Here is a 20,853-nt window from a genome sequence, read left to right as displayed (position 1 = left end):
CTTAACCTGCCTTCGTCTCAAGTCATTTAATTGTTTTATTTTGTCTTGGTGTTGAATTAAACGGTCTTTAGTGCCAGCCACTGCCATCAGTCTCCATTTATTTCAAGTTAAACTGTTACTAAATGTGTTAATAATAGTGACTGAATATGATTGGTACATGATTTTTATCTGTATTATTAGTCTCAAAGTAAACTGAAGACAGTTTATTTGTGGGAAACATGAACTGAAGCTAACTTAGCAGTGAAAATGTGATAAGGACAGCTGCAGCGTAGACAGTTGTTAGCAATGGCGCTCAGCAGACTTATACAGTGTTTGTGAAAAAAAACGTTCTGTTATCGCGAATTAAAGCACATTTTAAAACACTTCTTAACCAATCAGAGTGCACGACCGGAACTATCTTTTGTATAAAATAATATATATGTATACACCACACACACAATATATGGTGTGTGGTGTATACATATATATTATGGGTATATATATTGATGCTTTCAAAATTAATAAATATTTTTCACACATTAATTAAGGGTATTAAGAGAGAGTTCATTCTTTTTGCCACCGTCTTTATACATGGCCACCTAACCTAAACATTTGTGAGGTCATGTACTGATTTTGGATGATTAGATCTGAAAAGAGAAACCCCATTTCAACTCATGCAGCCCTCTTATGCAGCCAGCTTATGCTTGGCATTGAGCATGGTGACGTATGCCTGAAAGCAGAAATACGGTCAATAAACTATGACCTGAGAACAATTAGAACTCCTCAGTCTATGGGAAGGTCTATGTAGCTACAGACAGTTTGGGAATTAGTTGGTGTTCTAAAAGGAGCTTCTGCCCTGTAACTAGGAAATGAAGCTTCATTATCAGAGCAATTACCTCTCACCTTAGTTTAAGATCCCTTATGTCTCATATACATCATAAAACATCTAGCAATTACTCAGTGATTTATGACTGGATTATTACTTGCTCATGCATGTTTTATAAGGTCTGCATAGTTAGCCTTACTTAGCATTACCATCTGTTAGATGACATAACAGAACTGGCAGTTAGTGTTGTCCTACGAGTCTGCTGAATTGCCCAATGAATGCAACTTGCCTTGGCCTTAAATGTTAAAGAGGCAAACCTGAGTCAGAAGGGTCGCAGCTTCAATACCCAGTACAGGCAGAAAAAAAAATGTAATCCATGGCAGAAGTGCCCTTGAGCAAGACATCTAACCTCCAAACTGCTCCCCAGGGAGTAATGTTCTTTGCAGCATACTGCTTGTGCTCACTAGTGGGTGATTGCTACCACGGATGGGCTAAATGCACGGATGGGCTCACCTGTGATGGGCGCCTCCACTTCTAACATGCACTTCTCCTGCCGCAGGATGTTGGCTCCTTCATTGATGATGCGAAGGGCCGCGTCCTCCTCCACTCGTCCCTCCTTCACCAGGTGGCTCTTTAGCAGCTCTGTGTTGGGCTTGCCATCAACAAACAGGTCTTTCATGGTCAGCCGCTGATGAGGGGGCAAGGGTACAGCTGTGGGAAACACATGAACATATGGTTCAAAACTCAACCCAAACCCAACTTCCACCTGGAGAATGAATAAAAACATAAGTGATGGCCTATAATATATCAGGCAACAAACTTAAGCAAAAGTTACCAATTTGTCTGACACTAGATGTTGGAAGATCTCTGAAGGTATTGCATTCAGCCACAAGAACTATTAATGAGTTCAGCTACTGATGTAAAGCAAGTAGTTCCAGATCTGCTCTTTATAAGGTGAAAGGTTCAGCGCTCTAGAGAGCATAGCTCCACAGATCAGTGCTGAGGGGCTTTAAACCCTTCTGGCAAAATCAGGGCATTAGGTATGGCAAGGGTGCACAACTCTGAATACTAAATAGTGCATATAACATGAGTGGACGCCATCGCCAGCAAAGTGCTGGGAAACTAAAGTGTGGCTGTGGAACTACGCCCTCTGACAGAGTTTATAGCTCTTTTACTGCGATAGGTAGCAAATGTTGTCTAAAAGAGCTCACTATAAAGGACTTTGTCATTTTGTTACATTGAATATTGCATATAACGTGAGTGTTCGCTGATAGTGCTCATTGTCAACACAGAGGAAACTCCTCTGCCATGCTGTCTGTCATCAGACCATGCCCCACTCCACTGAAGTCCCGCCTCCCACACGAGAAAAGGTTCAGAATCCGAAACTGAAAAAAAAGCTATGAGACTAAAAAAAAAAGATTTGAATCTGAAAACATGAAATCTGCAACTGAAAAAATATAAGATTTCAAATATCAAAATATATAGGAACGTGAACATTGAATATAAATTATGTAATCCAAAAAATAAAATAATTGAATCAAAATTCTATTTAAATTGAAACTCTTTTTCTACTCTTTTTTAATTTTGAATGCACTGTTGTATTTTTTAAAGTTTCAGATCTTTTTGTCAAATGAACAAAACTTTTAATATAGCTCCATATAACCAGTGCTTACCTTAGGCTGTTCTCTTTAAAACTAGATCAAATTTGAGTCTTTCCGTCAAACCATTTATTAGTAATCCTCATGTTTGTATTAAGAGTACTGGCCAAAAATATAAAATAAATCATAATATGACCCAGTGTAACATAGGCTCTCTGCATTCCAAGGAGGGACACACACAGACCACACAGACACAATGCTTCAGCAGAGCGCATTATGTTTCAGCACTTAACGGACCCATGAAGAACGAAAGACGACTTAAATGGTTTTTATTTGGCAGCCACAAGCTCAACAAACAATAATTAAGACAATAAATATGTTTTAAAGCTTAGAATTTAAATTTAAATACAGGAGGGGTGTAAGGGAGGTTGCCCCGCTCTACAGCCAATCAGGTTGAAGCTCCCACCTTCCAACACGTCTGACATTTAAAGGGGTAGATTACTGGGTTAGAAAGAACAAGAACAACAGTTAAAAAAAAAAAAAACTAAATTGCACCTCTGGTTGTTACTGGGAAACAATACATTTTAAATAAAAGCATTTATGTTGACATGCATTCGTTTCAATGGTTTATTTTTTGCTGTGGTGTAGAAATTGGTATCAAGAATTGTGGAATTTTAGTGGTATTGGTCTTATAAATGTCTGGTATCATGATATCCCTAGTTGTGAGTATTTTGAATTTTAAATGTTAAATAAATGTTAAATAAATTTGTTTAAAAAATAAAGATTAAGAATGTAATTTTTCCCAACTGTTGGCATCTGAACTCATGTCTGAACGCCAGTTTTCATTTTATAAAGTGGACACAATGGCAGCAAACCTAGCCACAAAACCAAATGCAACTTTGCCAGTTTGTGAGCATTTCTGCTTTTAACCAAACGAAAAGAGAGTGTCGGTCAATGTAAATGAGGCAATATGTTAAATCAGTGTGAGAAAGCCTAACTGGCTCCATCAGCTCAAAGTCATGGAGCAGCCTCAAAAGGAACAGTTCAGGCCTGTTCCAGGTGGTGTGCAACACTAGATATCGCAGAATTAAGTGCCGTTAAAACAAGATATTCTTTCAAGGAAACCACCCTGTTCCGTACTTCTTCGATTGAACATAAATAATATCTGTCCAACTACTGACAGTCGATGCGGTCTGTGTCGATGAAACGTATAGGGTTATCGTTGACACATTGCCTAAGGCATAGGTTTGAAGCAGAAATATACATTTCACTTTAGATTCATGTGAAGCCGCTGCTGAGTGTACTGAGGAGACTAAATATTTCCACAAAAACACTGAAATTGAGTGTTATAAATAATCATTCCTCATTACTTTCACAGCTTTACAACCTTTGATTTTTTTAATCACAACAATAAAACTGACAACCATAATTTTGGCCACTATAATCATGATATTAATTTTTCATACCATTTCATATCTTGTGTCTTCAAACATCTGGCCATACTGTTTATCCAACATGGGTGACAACTAAAAATTCCCAAGCTGACCCATAAGCAGATGTTGAGTGAGAACTAGACATGTGGGTGTAGAAAAGAGCACGAGAGGGAGAAAGAGAGAGAGAATGACCTTTTGGATACCTGATTATGGATGGCTGGGGCATCACACAGGATTTGTAAGCTCCCAAAATGAAGGCAACCACTTAAACACAGAAATGTGTTTGAGGGCTCTGAAAAGGGCATGTGGATCAATCTTTCCAAACAATAAAACAGAACAGTGCTTCGTTTCCTCAGATTTCTTTATATTTAGCTCACTTTAAAAAAAAAAAAAAATAATCTCAGACACAAAAGAGAGGGGGAAAAAGGTGTAAACATTTCAGAGAACCTTTGCTTGGTGGGTTTGCGTTTCTCCCAGGAGAAGCATGTCGCTGATATTTTATAACCTCGCCTATTTTATCATGAGCTTGCTATCTATTTATATTGTTGCTACACAGAACAGGCCACTGGAGACTTCTGGAGACACTCCACACCTAATCCCTCACCTTAACTGAACTGGCAGGTAATCTTGCTTGTCAAAATCCCTTAGTGAAAGTCTAAAAGGTTGCCATAGAGAGAGAAAGGAGGGGGGTTGGGGAGTGGGGTATAGGCGGTGGCTCAAGTTCAGTTATAAAATGGCTGTTCAGCCAGTACATCTAGGAGGTTGAACTTCAGGGCTTAAAAAGACATCCAATCAATAGAGACATACAAGCAAAGCCAGGGCTAAGCCGTGTGATCATGAGAGTGTTTCTGACAGAAGGTTTTGATCCTAGGCTTGCAACACGATTTAATTAATGACTTGCTGCGTAAAAATCAAATCATCTAAGACATAACAGTATGTTCCAGCAAGCACTTTACTACTCTGATAAGGTCAGGAAGACACCCAGGAGCACACAGAATCATTACATTGGATATTCTAGGTATATTACACTTCTATAAACAGACTTTGGATGAACATAACTTTATATGATTAGGATACACTATAAGAGCACCCACATTTTCTTCCAGAATTAATAACATGTATTTGGAGATTGTCCCCTTTCCTACAGCAACAGCTTCTTCTTTTCTATGAATTCACACTGAATACTTACATACTGATGTATAATTGGCTTGCTGTATAACTGCTCTACAGCCAAAAGCTGGAAGGCTTTATGTCTCTAAAGCTCATGCTTACATTTGGCATGACTTTGGGCTCCTGTACAGCTGCTCCAGCATGTTCGTTTTAATTGACAATGATCTTCTAGAGACAAAAAGAAATAGACTGTATCCATCTTCTTTTATCCGAATTCTTCTTGAGATCGGCTCCACAAGATGAAACGATGGGCACTTGTCCACTGCATGGTACCTGCTCTACTCTTCTCTTTTGCGTTTCCATTAGGCAAATGTGGTACCTGGTACATGAAACTTGGTACTTAAGTCCCTCCTCACTCGTGGTTCCAAGCAAGCCAAGCCAAAGACTAAAAGTTGCAGAGTGCTGATTGGCCGGAGAGATTTGTCAATCACAACGCAATGCAGACATACACACAAACTAGGTGTCAGTAAATTCTGAAAGCTATATTTGCATTTATTCAATACAAAAGCAACTCTTAAAATTACGCTTAAAACACTCCTTGGATTGGTGGCCAGTGAAAGACTCAATGAGGAATTGAAAATAATTTATTGACCTGTCTGAACTAGTGATCGACTGATATGGGTTTTTTGATGGCCGGCATTATCATGATTTATTTTTACAGAAATCCCTTGAAAGCTTATGAAAACCAAAAAAATGCATGCGCTTGTCTTATTTTTGAAAAGAAAATGTTAGTGGCTATAAACTGAAGAGTTCAGGAGTCCCATTACTGTTTTCTTTTTAAAAGTGTGTCTCCAGGGGTCTACTTTCATCAGGTTAAATTTGGAGTTGATACGTCCTACTGATTTGAAGTTATTGAAGCTGGAGCAGACAGTGGACAGATGGCCTCTCCAAGTGTCTCTTTACACCCCAAGCTCTCCATAAGGAAAATTATTATTTTTACTGCAAAAATACAGTGTATATATCTTGTCTAGACCTAATGTCAACATCTTAGTGTTTTTCTTTACTTTCTATAAGAAACTCGTCTCCTGTCCCTCACCAAACAGTAGCAACCCTTAGTTATGGTGTGATTTATTCTGATGTACTGAGTTTATTATTGATGTTTACACTTGTTTCTCACAGAGTACAGTGTTCATTTAAATGACTGACGTGTTAAAAGGCGAGAGCTGCACTCTGATTGGCTGTAAAGCAAGTCAACCTCCCCCACATCCCCTGCTGCATTTAAATGTCCTCAGTGGGGGAAATGTTATTAGTAAAAGACATCTATACTTTGAAACATGTTTATTGACTTGATTATTGTTTGTGGAGCTTGTGGCTGCCAAATAGAACCGTTTGAGTCTCTTGTGGTGTCTGGGTCTGTTAGGCGCTGAAAACCTATGCGCTCTGCTGCGTGTTTGTCCCGCCTCCTTGGATGTGCATCGCCATAACTCTGCCCCTGATTGGTCTACAGACTTGATTGGCATGGCGTTGCAAAGCTGTGAGCCCAAGGCAGTGTGACATAAGTCCACAGGGATCATATTTTGTTTATTTTTTTATATTGTGTACTATTTATTGGGGATTTTTTTTTTCGGTCAGTACTCTTGACAAACATGAGGATTACTCACGAACGGTTTGACGGAGAGACTCAAATTTAGTCTCATTTTGAAGGGGACTATTTAAGGTAAACGCTGCTGTGTTAACTTTGTGTGTGAGCCGCTTGTGGGCTCTTCAGGCTTCGAGAAGCAGCGGTTTTGTCATCGATGAGGAAGAAACGTGAAGTTTGGATTATCTTGTTTATTTTGGCTTTAATTCCTTAGACCTACATTTTAGTGTATATCCTCATGATCCTGAGAGTCTGACTGTTCGATTGGTGTATGATATGTACACACTGACTCAAATATGACGCCATGAAAAATCTGAAAATCTGTACGGTCACTAATATATTTTCATAACAGTTTCCAATAACAGCAATAATACTTATTTATCAGTGGGATTATATATAAAATGATTAAATCAATTAAAATGATTTTAAGCTTTAATTTGGTACATTGACTGTCGACTTTGGACTTGTAGTACCTGAGATATACTGACGGATATAACACTAAGTGATTTTATTTTTATAGGCGCCGCCGACCAATGAGCGAAATAAGAGGTTAAATAACGCTGGGTTTCTAGGTTACAACTATCATCTCAGTCATTTATGATGCAGATTATTGAGTGTAGGTTACAAAGAGCAGCCAGTAACAAATAGTGAGAGCTGAAGAAGAGAAAATAATCCATACCATTTTCTCAGATGAGACGGCATGCAGCTACAAAGTGGAGGCTTGTACTCGTGTACTTGTGCTCAATCATGTCTGCCTGTAAGATGACAAAATGGACGCAAGGGGCGCTCTAACAGCCAAAATGATGGAGCTGCTCACAGCATTGCCTCTGTGCATTGTGTATATCGGCCTCTTGTGCGAATATATTGGCCGATGCCGATTATATAAAAAATGCCAAAAATCGGCCCGATTAATCAGCCGGCCGATATATCGGCCGATCACTAGTCTGAACTCATGAATGACAAATCTATGCTTGTTGTCTCAAAAAACAACAACAGGCAAATACACAAAACACAAAAGATGTTTAACTTTGCTTCTGCTGTTGTGGTTTCCAAAGCCTGTGGTTCCCACTAGAGACAGTCTTTTGAAGAATTTAAAATGCTCCTTTGATTGGTGCTGAAAAGAGGAAGAGAAAAAAAAAAAAAGAGCTGGGTGGAGCAGCAAAGAATGAAACATCTATGCCAGTCTGTCTAAACTCATTTTTGCAGCTAAGCCATATTCGGGTTAAAAAAAAAAATACCACCAAATACCACATGATGAGTAAACAATGCTCAACGTTACCGCTGCCACATGGTTTCCAAGACCAGCAGATTCCATTAGAGACAATGTTTTGTGATGTCACTAGGTACATATCAAGGGGGAGCCTTTGCAATGAAAAACCTACCAGGTATCGGAGCCCGAAAAGCAAGTAGAGGCAGATAGAGTAGTGTAAAGTATGTACCATGTAGTGGAAAAGCACAAATTATGAGACTGTGCCAGGACCAAGCCTGATTAGCAGCATAACTTAAAACAGGGTCAAATGTCAGGGCTAAACCTGACACTTCCACTGTTACCCCATTTGCCTCTGTAAGACCTTGTGGATTGGTGTATGCATTTGTGTGTGTGTGTTAGTGCCATTGCCTGTTGCTCAGAATATGTTCATGAACCTACGAGACTCCCACCAAGATTTGTTATAAACAACATGACAAATCCAACTAACCCAGAGCTGGCACCACACCTCCAAAAAGGGGTGGAGCCAAATGTTTTGGTTCTGAAAACAAACTGAAACACTTAGTAAGACTTGGCTAAAGCATGCAAGGAAAACAGCAACAAGCTCTTCTTTTTTTCCATTTGTGAAAAGACAAACAACATAATTCTATATACATATATATGTATATACACAAGTCCCCCTCAAATACTGACAGGGTAAGATGTAAAAAACAATCATTTTCGGTCTCCCTGATATGTGCTGCTCCACAATCTTTTGTTGCACATCATTGCTGTATTCTCTGCTCTTTCTCATACTGATAGATGACTGAAAGAACTTGGCCTGTGTGTTACGTCATTTATTCAGCAGTGAAATCAGAAGCTACTGCTGACCATTAAAATGTTCCTAATAGTTTGTTTAATAAATTGCTCCCAGTATTTATACAAATGATTGCCCTACGAGGACAATTCTGCCCTGCTACCTATGTACAGGTCTATTAGTGCCAACAGGTCAGTGGTCTGACCTAAAACTGTAGAAGTGCTCGGTCAAATGCCTACACACCTCTGGTTGCTCCAAAGGCCTGCAGAGAACCCAAATGACCCCATTTGTTTGGTGTCTTCTTGGTTTCAGAACTAAGGCTCTGATGATATTGCTGCCACAATGTAATGCAAGCTATAAGCAATTAACTATCAACTATATGGCTGACATCTGACATCTGTGGTATCTGGTGCCTACTTTTTAAAACAGACATAAGTACACTGCACATGACTGCACATGAAATTGTATCAACAGCCACCTTGAGGCCATAATTTTCTGTCCATATATTTGTTCAAAGGTCAGAAAGCATATAAGCAACTTCATCTGATCCTACTAAATGTAAATTAGTATATTTTGCATAGTGATAATTGATTAACATGAACTTATATTACTTTATACCAACATTAGCCTTGTGTCTGCATATCAAAACTTTTAGACGTAGTGATTGCTAGTAGGTTAGTGCCTTATTGTAAACTTGGGGTTAAATTACGTCAGAAAGTACTGAAGCATGTTTTCGAGAATCCAAGAGAAGCAAACTTTTGGATGATTTACACTGACAGGTTGTAAAATATCTGGGGTGTAAGCATCCATTACATCCTCAAAGCATCAAAACACACACATCACAGCACTGCTCTCCCCCATGTAAATAGCGATGTTCAGAATGCTCCTTTTCAGCACCTGTCCCTTTAATTGCAAGTGCCCAAGAGTTAAAAGTGACCCACTCTGATTTGTGAGGTTGGATTGTGGCCATGTTTGAAAGAGTTACTACATGCGTGAGTACTCAGGACAGATGGCAAGAAGCTCCATACCTGAATGATGAAATAAACACATGAAATCTTATCTGACTTCGCATAGTCAGATTTTTTTAGCGATCCAAATGAAAGCAGATTTGAAACCACCTACTAACGCTGCTTCAATCAAATTAGAAAAATACTAGGGAGTCTGCATACAGTCAAGATTCAGGTGCAATATCTTACCTTTATATTTAGTTGCAATATCTAATGCTATACAATAACTGAACACCCTGGACATATTGATTGCCAGCAGCTTGTGAGTACAAGTCCCAGAGGGCCCTGAACATGTTCTGAAAGATGTGCTGCAGTAAGCTGACGTTCACGAGGGAGGTGGGGGGTCTCGTCATCACAGCGGGAGATGTACAAGACCGGGCGTTTGACAGCTCTCCCCTCGATCCGTCAGCTGTCTGGAGCGTGATAGGAATGTCGAGGCAATTGCCGCAGAGCACCAAACAAGTCTGAGCTGTCTGCCTCCTCAGTTGTACCCACCTACAGCAAGCAGAATCAATGTTCTGAATCTTGAAATCAATAAGCTCTGTGTGTTTTTGTGTGTGTATGTTTGTGTGGGGGCAAAACCTGTGCTTTCAGTGTAATACACTATAACCCATCTGCATTTTGTTTGAAGATCAATCAAATAAGCTTATGCATTTTCATAGATCCATACTTACACTAATTACAGCAGAGGGGACAATGTGCACTTCTAAATCTCCTAATAAATACACAACATACAGCAGCTGGAAGGAGACAATGGTTTTTAGAACATATGCAATATTTAACTTACCACTGTATTCATTGAGGGTGGCGCAGCAGGTAGTGTCGCAGTCACACAGCTCCAGGGGCCTGGAGGTTGTGGGTTTGATTCCTGCTCCAGGTGACTGTCTGTGAGGAGTTGGTGTGTTCTCCCCGTGTCCGCGTGGGTTTCCTCCGGTTGCTCTGGTTTCCTCCCACAGTCCAAAAACACATGTTGGAGCACCTGGAGGAAACCCATGTGGACACTGGGAGAACACAGCACACTCCTCACAGTCACCCGGAACAGGGCACAAACCCTGGAGCTGTGTGACAATGACACTACCTGTTGTGCCACCATGCCACCCGTTGATGGAATCATTTTCCTTAAAATGCAGAAAATTCCTGCGTTACCAGGAATTTAACAGTAGTCAAACAGCTAAGCTGAGTATTCATTTTAGTATGTAAGTAGAGGCAGGTTTATTTTTCTGCATCTGCTTATCTGCAAACAAGTGCAGACAACACATGCAAGCTTTTTTATACAAGTGTCAGATGACGCACATAATTAAACCTCAGTGATTCCTAAAGTGGGGGGCGTGCCCCTATTACAGGGTGGAGGGTGTAGCAAGGACAATGAAGGAGGCATGTTTCAGCACTGCAAGCATTGCGTGTCAAAGTAGTGGGCAGAGGCGTAGCCAAACTGAAACAAGCCCCACCCAGTCAGCCACAGCGTATTCCCTGTGTGCAAATTCAGGTGCATGGACACACTCTTCATCCTTCAAAATTAAAACTGGAAATGCTCCATCTGTGTGTTTTATGCGGAAGTGGTCTGTGCGGGATGCATTGGCAAGCACAGCAGGATGGCCAGAACTCAACATCATTTACAACGTGTATCATCTATCACTACGATCTGAACCTGCTGTAAACTGTGTATAAACCAGGACACTGCCCTGACTTTATATGTTTAATCCATATCTCTGTCGCTGAACTTAGCCACATCAATTTGACCTGAGCAAACCCCTGACCTTTGGTAACCATAACATACACAGGTCTTTTCTGCCAATGTCTCTCTTCCCTGTGTCACAATATTTCATGGATAGTCAAAGAACCATTAAGCAAGTGAGCTGATCCTATTCCAGTGAGGAGCTACATATCTAAAAATGCTGGTAATGGCTTGGAAATGCATCTGCATAAAACTTAGTACAAGTCCATCAAAACTGAACAGAAGCCCACCAAACAACATAATAATTATCAGGGCCAGTAAAGTGGAATCATTCTGTGATGATTTTATATTCAGTGTTGAGTTTTCAGGTTTTTATATAGAACCCTGAATGCTTGAAGAACATTTTGCACGATAAAAGAGCTTTTTGAATCATTGGTTCTTCCGATTTTGAAGAAGAATGTGCTATAGATAGATCAATATAGCACCTTTTAGAAAAGGGATCTATATGGCATCAAAAACTGCTCTTTTATTGTTACAAGCTTGACATCTGAACAATAAAGAAAACATTTTGGTGCTGTATAGAACCCTTTTCTTAAAGGTGCTACATAGACCCATGTATAGCACAATCTCCATGAATCAGAAGAACACTTTCATGATGCAAAGAACTAGGGATGCATAAATACCATTTTCTTCCCAACCGAGTATGAGTACGAGTATGTGTATTTTTGAAGAAAAACCCACCTTGTTCGAGGATACTCAAAACATTGCAGCATACTCACTGCTCTCGGGTTCTCCCTGTAGTCTGTTTTGCTTGGGTTGCCTTCACTGATTGTGAAATAATTCTAAATTGCTGATATTTTGAGTTGTCTGCTCATTAGCACAGCAAAGCACACTAGGCACAAGGTATCGGATGTTGGTACTGGTGCCTCATTTGCAATTACGGTATTCATGCATCTCTACAAATAACCCTATAATCATGCAAATATTCTTCACATGTTCAGGGTTCTATAAAGAACCATTTACTTTCCTAAAGAACACTTTTAGAACCATCATTTTTACGTGTGCAAACAAGTGGATACATTTTATCACCATGAGGAATTAATGCATTGAAATGTATTAATAAATGCCTAGAATCAGCCATGACCAGTTTGAAGATCCTGGCTTTAACGGCATATACATACACAAAATAGAAAATCATGAAACAAAATAGAACTCGTTGAAGCAGCTGCATCTGAACCTAACGTCACCATGCTCAATGCCAAGAGCAGGCTAGAGGTATATAAAATCTGTCTTTGTTAGGCTGAGGAGCAGTGGAAGTGCATTCTTTAGAGTGATGGATTTCCATTCAAAACATATGGAATGAGTTACATTTTCCAAAATCCAATATCACCATGTGGAATTAAATCCATTGAAATCTATCTAAAAATGCCTTCCCTTGTAATTCATGAACTCCCAACTTTAAGGCACGCATTCCTGAAATAGGTCTTCAATAAATTCTCCAAGTACTAAGCTCTGGAATAGTGGAACTGTGTTCTCTGAAGTGACGGAGCCACATCCAAAAAATAATCCAACATCAGGACCTGAGCTCACTCATGTTTTCATGGATGAACACCTCAAAATACACAATGCAGTGTTTGAAAATGTAAGCTAAAGCCTTCCCAGAATAGCAGAGGCTGTTACAGCACCAAAGACGGAACAAACTTCAGAAGAAATCTTGAATTTTTTGGCAATATAGTAGTTCCAACCACTAGATTTAAGTGATCACATGTTTCCCGAAACATCTGAAAAGCATAGGCAGGTGGGTTAAATTAGAGTGTGAACTAACTTTAAAACAATCTGAACAGATCATCAAGGGCAACAACCTAAAATATCAGATAGGAATTTCCAAGTGTTTTTAAAATGATATTCTTTAAATTCCCAGCATTCCAAAGACTGGTGACTGCCAAAGCATTCCCATGTGAATCTCACCCTTAAAGTCTGACCAGCCAAAGTCTAAATTTGGTTTCAGAAGCTGGATCCAAGGGCATGTCCTCAGGTCAGCCTCAGTGCATACAGAACGCCTAATCTCAAAACAAAAGGTATCAGAAGGGAAGACATCCATAATACAGGAGAACCTGCTAATTAATAGTCAGATTCAGTGTTTTATGATGAGATAATTCCTGGTTCTGGATCAACCCAAACTTTAATTGTGCACAGCTGTTCTTATGAAGCATTCTTTCTGTGACTAACGATGGAAACAATGCAAGTTTCACAACAGTTTATGACTAGATTCGGTATTCTGACATGAGACTGTTTGGGAGAGGATCAAACCCATAAACGCAAAAGTCAACTTGAATCAGTGTGGTTAATATGTCTCTTTGTTTAACAGATATGGCAAATATCAACAGCCCAGAGAGAAACAAACTGCCAAGTTCCATCCATAAAACCAGAATTGTATAAATACATCGCAATGGAAGCGTGTCTACACCCAGAGAATTAGCAGTTACACTATGCCCAAAACACAGTCCACTCAGTGAGGATAAAAATGTTGAACTGTGCAGACTTATGAATAATCTCCATAGAAAATCATGAAACAAAATATAACTCTTTGAAGCAGCTGCATCTGAACCTAACGTCACCATGCTCAATGCCAAGAGCAGGCTAGAGGTATATAAAAGCTGTCATTATTAGGCTGAGGAGCAGTGGAAGTGCATTCTTTAGAGTGATGGAGTTCCATTCAAAACATGGAATGAGTTACAATGGCTGTTGTAAACCATTGCTAATCATTCAACATCAGAACCTGACCCGAGTGAAGTTCTCATAGCTCATACTAATTTTATACACACATATACATATAGTGGGCACACTATTTTGGACAGAGAGATGATGGTCAAAAATTCTAAATGACAACAAGGTTCCAATATTAACATACTTCTGAGTCACAGCCACAACCACTGTAATCCTAGAAAAGGAACTATGAATGTCTACTTGCTTCCTCACACACCAACAGCTTAGTAAGTTATCCAAGTACCATCCTGAGGGCACTGGTGCAGGGGGATGATCCTCATGAAGCCACTGTGTTAAGTTCTACTTTCATTTTATTTATGGAAGTCAAGGAAACTGCACATACACAGACAGGCATGTCAATCCGAGAGGGAAGTGGAAGCCTGTCCCCAACAGGAGATAAGCAATGGTCACCTATTATACACAACTTCATTACCCTACCATAAGGACAAGCAACTATGCTCTGACAACTGTGACCGCAAAAATAAACAGTAAGCACTCCTGGGTCCCTGAGGCAGGCTAGGAAAAGGGACGGTAAGCTGTGTATGAGCTCTAAGAAGAGATTAGGCAAAGCCTCTATTAGCCAGGGATTCCAGGTCCAGAGACTGTTTATTTAAGGACCTCGCACCACTGTGAACAAGTTCCTGACCCTGAGTTTCACAAGAAGAGACGGAGGACCAGGCCAAGGCAAGTGGAGTAATGCCAGGCAACTGTTGCCGCCTCCGTCAACATTTCCGGTTCACCGTGGTTCTGCCATATGGTTGAAAAACAGCCAAAAGCTCAAGTTAGACTGACAACATACTGTCAGACTAACCCACAACAGGAGAACATACAGATCAGGAAAGCCTTGATTGAAAAAGACAACAGAGCAGGACTCTGAAAAACAAGCTCAGTTCAAAACTTTTTGGTTACACATTAACAGCACTGGTTTTGCTTTGCATGCTTTAAAATTTTTATCCTGTTGACCATTTCCAGTCAAAGCCGGGTCATTTGAAAGGCAAATTTAAGTGTGGTCTATTATGAGTACATTTACTACTAGTTGGGTCACTTCATCCTTCTCAGGAGGCCTGTTTTTTTGAAAATCTATTATTAGTAACACGTGAACCTGGGTTGGAATAGACCTAACAGAAGTAGGGCCGAAGTTAGTGAGCAACACACACAATTGCTTTTTTACCATTGAATAGATTTCAAAATTCTTTGACTTGGATGCTACATTATTTAATGTAAGTAAAGGTCGTTAACTGAATTAGCCTGACCACTTTGATGATTTGACGAATCTGTTTAAAAAACTGGAATTTGACCAAAGCTCAACCTCAAAACTGTTGAGAAATAATATCCCAGGTATCTGTATATTCACATTCAAATTATAGAATGATGTGACATTTAGAGGTTTAACACTTCAGCAGTCTGAAATCACTCTGATCAAGCAGATCATTCAGAAAAGAATTTCATAAACCCAAATGTCTTAAATATTTAAAGCCCCTGGGAACCCATTTTGACATTTTGTGATTATTTTGTGTAATTCCAAACTTGGGTGTTATGTGAAACATTCAGCAAAATTTAAATAAAAAACACAAAACAGAAATATGATCAATCTCTTCTTAAAAATGACCAATATGCTCCTCAGAGCTCTCTGAGAACGATGTGGGCGTGGTCCAAAACTAATGACAGTACATGACTCACTGCTATCACTGCAGAATAGAATGCTGTTTACGCTACCATGGCAACACAGCCTCAAGAGAGAATTTGCGGGGTTTTTATTCTGAACTGCGGTTGTCATTTTACACAAGATAACGTTACAGATAAATGGCACAGACTGGTAGAATTGGCATTATACAGCCGTTCATGTATGAACCTACTGACATCTTTTTCTTTTTTGTACCTTTGGCGTGGTTTCATGTGATTATTTATATTATTATAAATATGTTAATATAATTGTATGAACTGGATACCTTCTAGAGTGTTTCCAAATTGGTGCTTTCTACCACTGTTACTCTGCTGGACTGCTGACCGAGCGTGGCTTTTATCCTGGCTGTTACTTTGCTGTACACGCCGGTTCATTGTGGCCACTTTCTCCGCTGTTCCGAGTGTGGCTTTTATCCTCACTAGGGTTAGAGTTAAGGTCTACTTTGCTGTAAATGCCAGTCCAGTGTGGCTGATATCTACACTGATACGCCGTTAAACACACCGACTGAGTGTTGGTGCTATCTTTGTAGTACTCAGACTTAAATCATTCAGGTTCATTCTGTATTGTTTTGTGTTCTGTTTGCTCTGTTTATGTCTTTCACTCCCATACCCCATAGCTTGGTGAATAGCTGGGTAGCTAGCTTGTTTACTAATAGCTCCTAAGCTTTAGCTAACCAGTCTCTTCGACCCAGAGAGGAGGTGTGGCTATGGTAGCCTTGTGATTGGTCAGGGTAATAGTGACATAAGCATTACCCACTTTTAGGCCTGTCCCGTCTAGACTGAGCGGAAAAGCATTACTGGTCATTTTTAAGGAGAGATTTATCATATTTCTGTTTTGTGATTTTTTTTTATTTAAACTTTGCTAAACTTCTCACATTCTCACCCAAGTTTAGCATTGCACAAAAAAAACACATTTCAAAATGGGTTCCCAGGGGCTTTAATGAATGCTTCCACCTAAAAGGCCAGGTGAGCTGGAAACCAAAGGTAATATTCAGTGAGCAGGAGCAAAAAGCTTACATCAACATAAACCCCATTATAAACACTGGTGACCTTACACAATTCTATTTAATCTTACATCTTACACATTCTACTCCCCAAATATCAGTCCTATGGAAAACATGACAGCAAGCATGAGTGGGTGCACCTTAAAAGTTGCTGCTTTCACTAATTATTAGGGGTGTCCAAAAATGTTTATACATTCACAGTACATTCAAATAATCACAGGAGCTTTCATGACTGTCTCAACATCAGTCAGGAATGCTACATCTGAGCAGAAACTGAACTCAGCAGAGCTGGGAATTTCTGGCAGGGGCAGTACCAGCAGTAAATTTGTCTCACTTTTTCTAAAACAAGTCTGAATAGGTCTCTTCCCTGAGCAGTACCCACTGTTCCAAAAAGCTCTTCCAACTTAGGAACCAGAACGGAACATGATTTGCCTCCAAACTCATCTTTCCCTCACCTCTCCCTGTCTCCCTGACACATTTAATTATTTGGTCCTCATTCCCAAAGCATGCACACTTGCAAAACCAGAGAGTGAAACGGTCCAGAAAGTCAGAGGAGCCCAGAGAACGCGTCTCCTGGGACAGAGGCTGGATCCGAGCGGTTCTGCATCGCGGGCTTCCAGCATTAATGAGGTCTGAGTGTCCTGGTGAATCAGAGAGCTGCTAACCATCTCGTGGGACCACTACTGGCAGAATGCGGAAACCAGTCCCTTCCCCTGCATCTGTACAACCCTTATGGAAATCTCTGTGTGATATGATATTTAAATGCTATTCCCTGAAGATGTAAGCCATTTTATGGAGGTAAAAAGCTTGATTACTTTCAGATAACAGGGTTAAGCTTAATAATATTCTTGGTCAATATATCAGTTGTATTCCATGTAATTGATAATAAACTCTGCAAGACACCAACTTAAGTTGTCAACACGTCAGACGTGAAATGATTTGTTTTCTAAAAACTTATTAGGATCTAGGCGATAACCATGAGTCAAACAACACCTCGGTCACCTGTTTTTAAAGCACTAATTTCAGATTTTTACGTTTAGGATTCTCTAGAAAGGTGCATTTCACACTAAACCACTGTCCACTCCTCCATTTCCACGTAAACCACCCAGAGCTATAAAGATTTTTTGAAAAGAGTTGTCCTTTGACGCAAAACAGACATAAAAAATATCAACATGGCTGATGCAGGGCAGGTGAGGTCAAGGTAAAATAGAGGCAAACTTGAGGGTTTTTTTTTCTTGTTCAATTACCAGTAGCACAATTCCTTTTGACTCTGCAGAGATGCAGCAGAAGCAGAAAATATATCCTCTCTCTGCTGATTCTGAGTCAAGAATCACTCACACTGAAGCCCCAACCAAACACATTAGGCAACTGTCAACTTCTCCAAGTGTGACACGCCGTGACTGTGACAGAGCGGAAGTTTTCACAAATAGTGTTCCTCAAGCCAAAATACAGGACACTTTACTAGCAATACCTTTATGATATGCTCAAAATTTTTCAAGAATTCCTCATCTAAGATAAAGGTATCCACCACATAAACAACAGTGAAGTACACCGTCAGAAAATGTGTTGCTGTGGTGGTATCCTCCAAGGTACATTGTCAGTGCCTTTAGTTAGGGAACATAATTGTACCATACTTTATAGTATTTGTAGATTTTTAAGTGTCATATTACCCATTACATCCCCAGGGCTTATGTTCTTTTATTTTACACAGTTCTTATACTGAAAGATTACAAATGTTCACCTCTTAATTAAGTATACCTTTAGGTAACACAACTGGACTGTTTGTTCATTTAAGAACAGCAATGCACCTGTACCCTAACTTTTTATCTATTATGGTAATGATGTTGTACGATTTGTTCTGGCACTACAACTCGTACAAGTGGCAAAGGATGGGGTGGGGTGTTACCCCCCTCTAGCCAGGGTCTGGCATTAAGCATGGTGACCGTAAGCTCATTTGAAACTGAAGCAGAGCATTTTATTCTATTAGAATGGCTTTTGTCTATTGGAGCTTACACAAATTGTGCATATAGCTACACCAATATCTTCAATGGGTGCGCCTAAAAGTGAATTCCTCAGCAAATAAAAGAGGTGCATGCAAACATTTGGACATTTGTAAAAATTGAGAAGAAATAAGGTGGTTCACTAATGACAGTGGGGAAAAAGATACATCAGCTTTAGGTGACAAATCACCATCACAATAGTCATCTAAATTACAGATTAAAAACTTTTTGTCATTAAAAGAATATATTTTAAAAATTGCCAAAGGTAGGGTCTTGTCATTTGTTAAAAACCAATATCTTTATCACATCATTTCTAAGCAAAGGTGGTCCTTTGGGTTTTAAAAATGGTTCTGGGAGCTGCATTTAAAGCAGAGAATGTGTTTTATAAAGTACACAAATGAACACGTATCCATGATGGAACTCAGAACCATTTTAATATATTCTTTAAACAACCAAATACAAGTGGATCTGCATGATATGTATTCTAATACATGAGAGAGTTGAGAGAGTTCTACACAAGTGTTCTATGGCTTTTAACAGACTCTTATACTGAATATAGGAGACTTTTAAAGGTTCTTTAAAGTACCAAATATATGTGGTTTTCTGTCATAGACAAGACCAAATAATCAACCACTGATGTATTCAAATGGTTTTTGTGTTGTCATGTTTATGCACTATCAACAACAGGTGTTAATAGTACTAAGAATTCTAACTAGAACCCTAGAACAAAATGTCTTCAAAAGAACCATAAACAGAAGCTCTCTATTATAGCAGTTTTGTAAATTAATATTCGTAACTGTTAACGTTCCTTGAAAAAATCCATAAAAAAATCCCCACCAAACCCATTCTGGGTTCTGCATTCAATATTTCTACTTGTTCTCTAAAGAACCACACATACTGGTGAAATGTTTTAAATAAATAAATAAATAAATAAATATACCAAGCTCTTGAGATTCTCCTGAGGTAATGAGGTGTCCTTGCTCTACCATAAAATCACTGTCATTGATAAAGTACCAATGAAGAAGCACTTTTAAATAATTTTATAAACTCATAAATGACGGTTGAAAATTTACTCCAAATACAAACTTACTTTTAACGATACGTTCAGTAGTTGACAGTTTTTCTTTCGGTTCTTTGGTCGTCATCTTGGCTGTGACCAAATGTTAAGTTCTTTCAGTAAAAAAAAGAGAGAAATATGTTCAAGAAATCAAATGTGACTATGTTTTTCCGTTTTGTTAGTGTAAAGTCCGTTGGTGGAAAGTAGCCAGTCCGTCCGTTTTCGTCTGAAATGAGTGGAAATTGATTTCTGTCCAAAATTAAAAAGTTAATGTTCAGTCAAGAATTTTAGTCGATAAAGCGGCAAAATCCAGAAAGCGAGTAACGGAGCATCTTAACCTCCGCACCTAATTAGCTAGCAAACGAAAACTAGCTTTGCCTTCAGGGACGGTGCCTTAAACCGTTGGTTTTCAACGTCAGGTAAAAAAGACTCCAAAAAATGTGATAACAGTTAATAGATAAAAAAAGAAAAAAGACAGGTTTCTGCTCCCTCACAGATCTCAGGGAGTTGTAGACAGTGTTTTGTCTTCCTCCAGATTTCTTTGGACAGTAACTACGGAGCAAAAACGACGAGATGATTAGGCTTCGCTGCGGAGCCCCTAGTTTTGTTTTGTTTTGGTGGGTTTTTGTTGTTCTTGTTTTTAATGTTAATCCGATTTCCCACTGTTTTTTGAGATACTCTCTCAAATTGTTTACTGTTTTTCTAGCTCCAGAGTCCACTCCAGCCGCAGTGAAATGACCATTTCTCCGTCCCCGGCTCTGTTCTCGGACATATGTCCTGTGTGAGAGAGAGATTTCTGAACCATATGGCATCCACTCCTCCCTCCCTCCTTCCTCACTCCCTCACAGCTATCGCAGATTATACACTAATCTCACACACAGCGTCCCAATTCACGCCCTAGAGCCCTAACTAGTGTGCTAGTAATTCATAGGTTTAATCACGTAATAAAGATCCAAATATTAGGTTTTCTCATAATAATGAGATCCGGTCCTTATTAATATGAGATGCTAATTATGAGGTACTTGGTCATAATTACAATAATTAACATGTTCATGTGATATTAAACATTTATT

General features: G+C 39.3%; 1 protein-coding gene across 2 annotated transcripts in view; it reads right to left on the bottom strand.

Annotated features, from left to right (window-relative positions):
* The window catches only part of LOC136676242 (protein phosphatase 3 catalytic subunit alpha-like), a 58,703-nt gene extending 38,076 nt beyond the window's left edge, over positions 1–20,627 (bottom strand). For both annotated transcript variants that reach the window (XM_066653098.1, XM_066653099.1), the window contains exons 1-2: positions 19,814–20,627; positions 1,319–1,516 (exon numbers count right to left, since the gene is read on the bottom strand). In XM_066653098.1, the coding sequence (XP_066509195.1) occupies positions 1,319–1,516; positions 19,814–19,868 (253 nt within the window). In that variant the 5' untranslated portion in view covers positions 19,869–20,627. The remainder of the gene's footprint in view (positions 1–1,318; positions 1,517–19,813) is intronic.
* Positions 20,628–20,853: the final 226 nt, after the last annotated feature.

This window comes from Hoplias malabaricus, chromosome X2 (genome assembly GCF_029633855.1).
Source record: "Hoplias malabaricus isolate fHopMal1 chromosome X2, fHopMal1.hap1, whole genome shotgun sequence".
In the NCBI taxonomy this organism is placed as follows: Eukaryota; Metazoa; Chordata; class Actinopteri; order Characiformes; family Erythrinidae; genus Hoplias; species Hoplias malabaricus.
The sequence above is the reverse complement of the archived record's forward strand: the minus strand, read 5'-3'. Positions and strand labels throughout refer to the sequence as shown.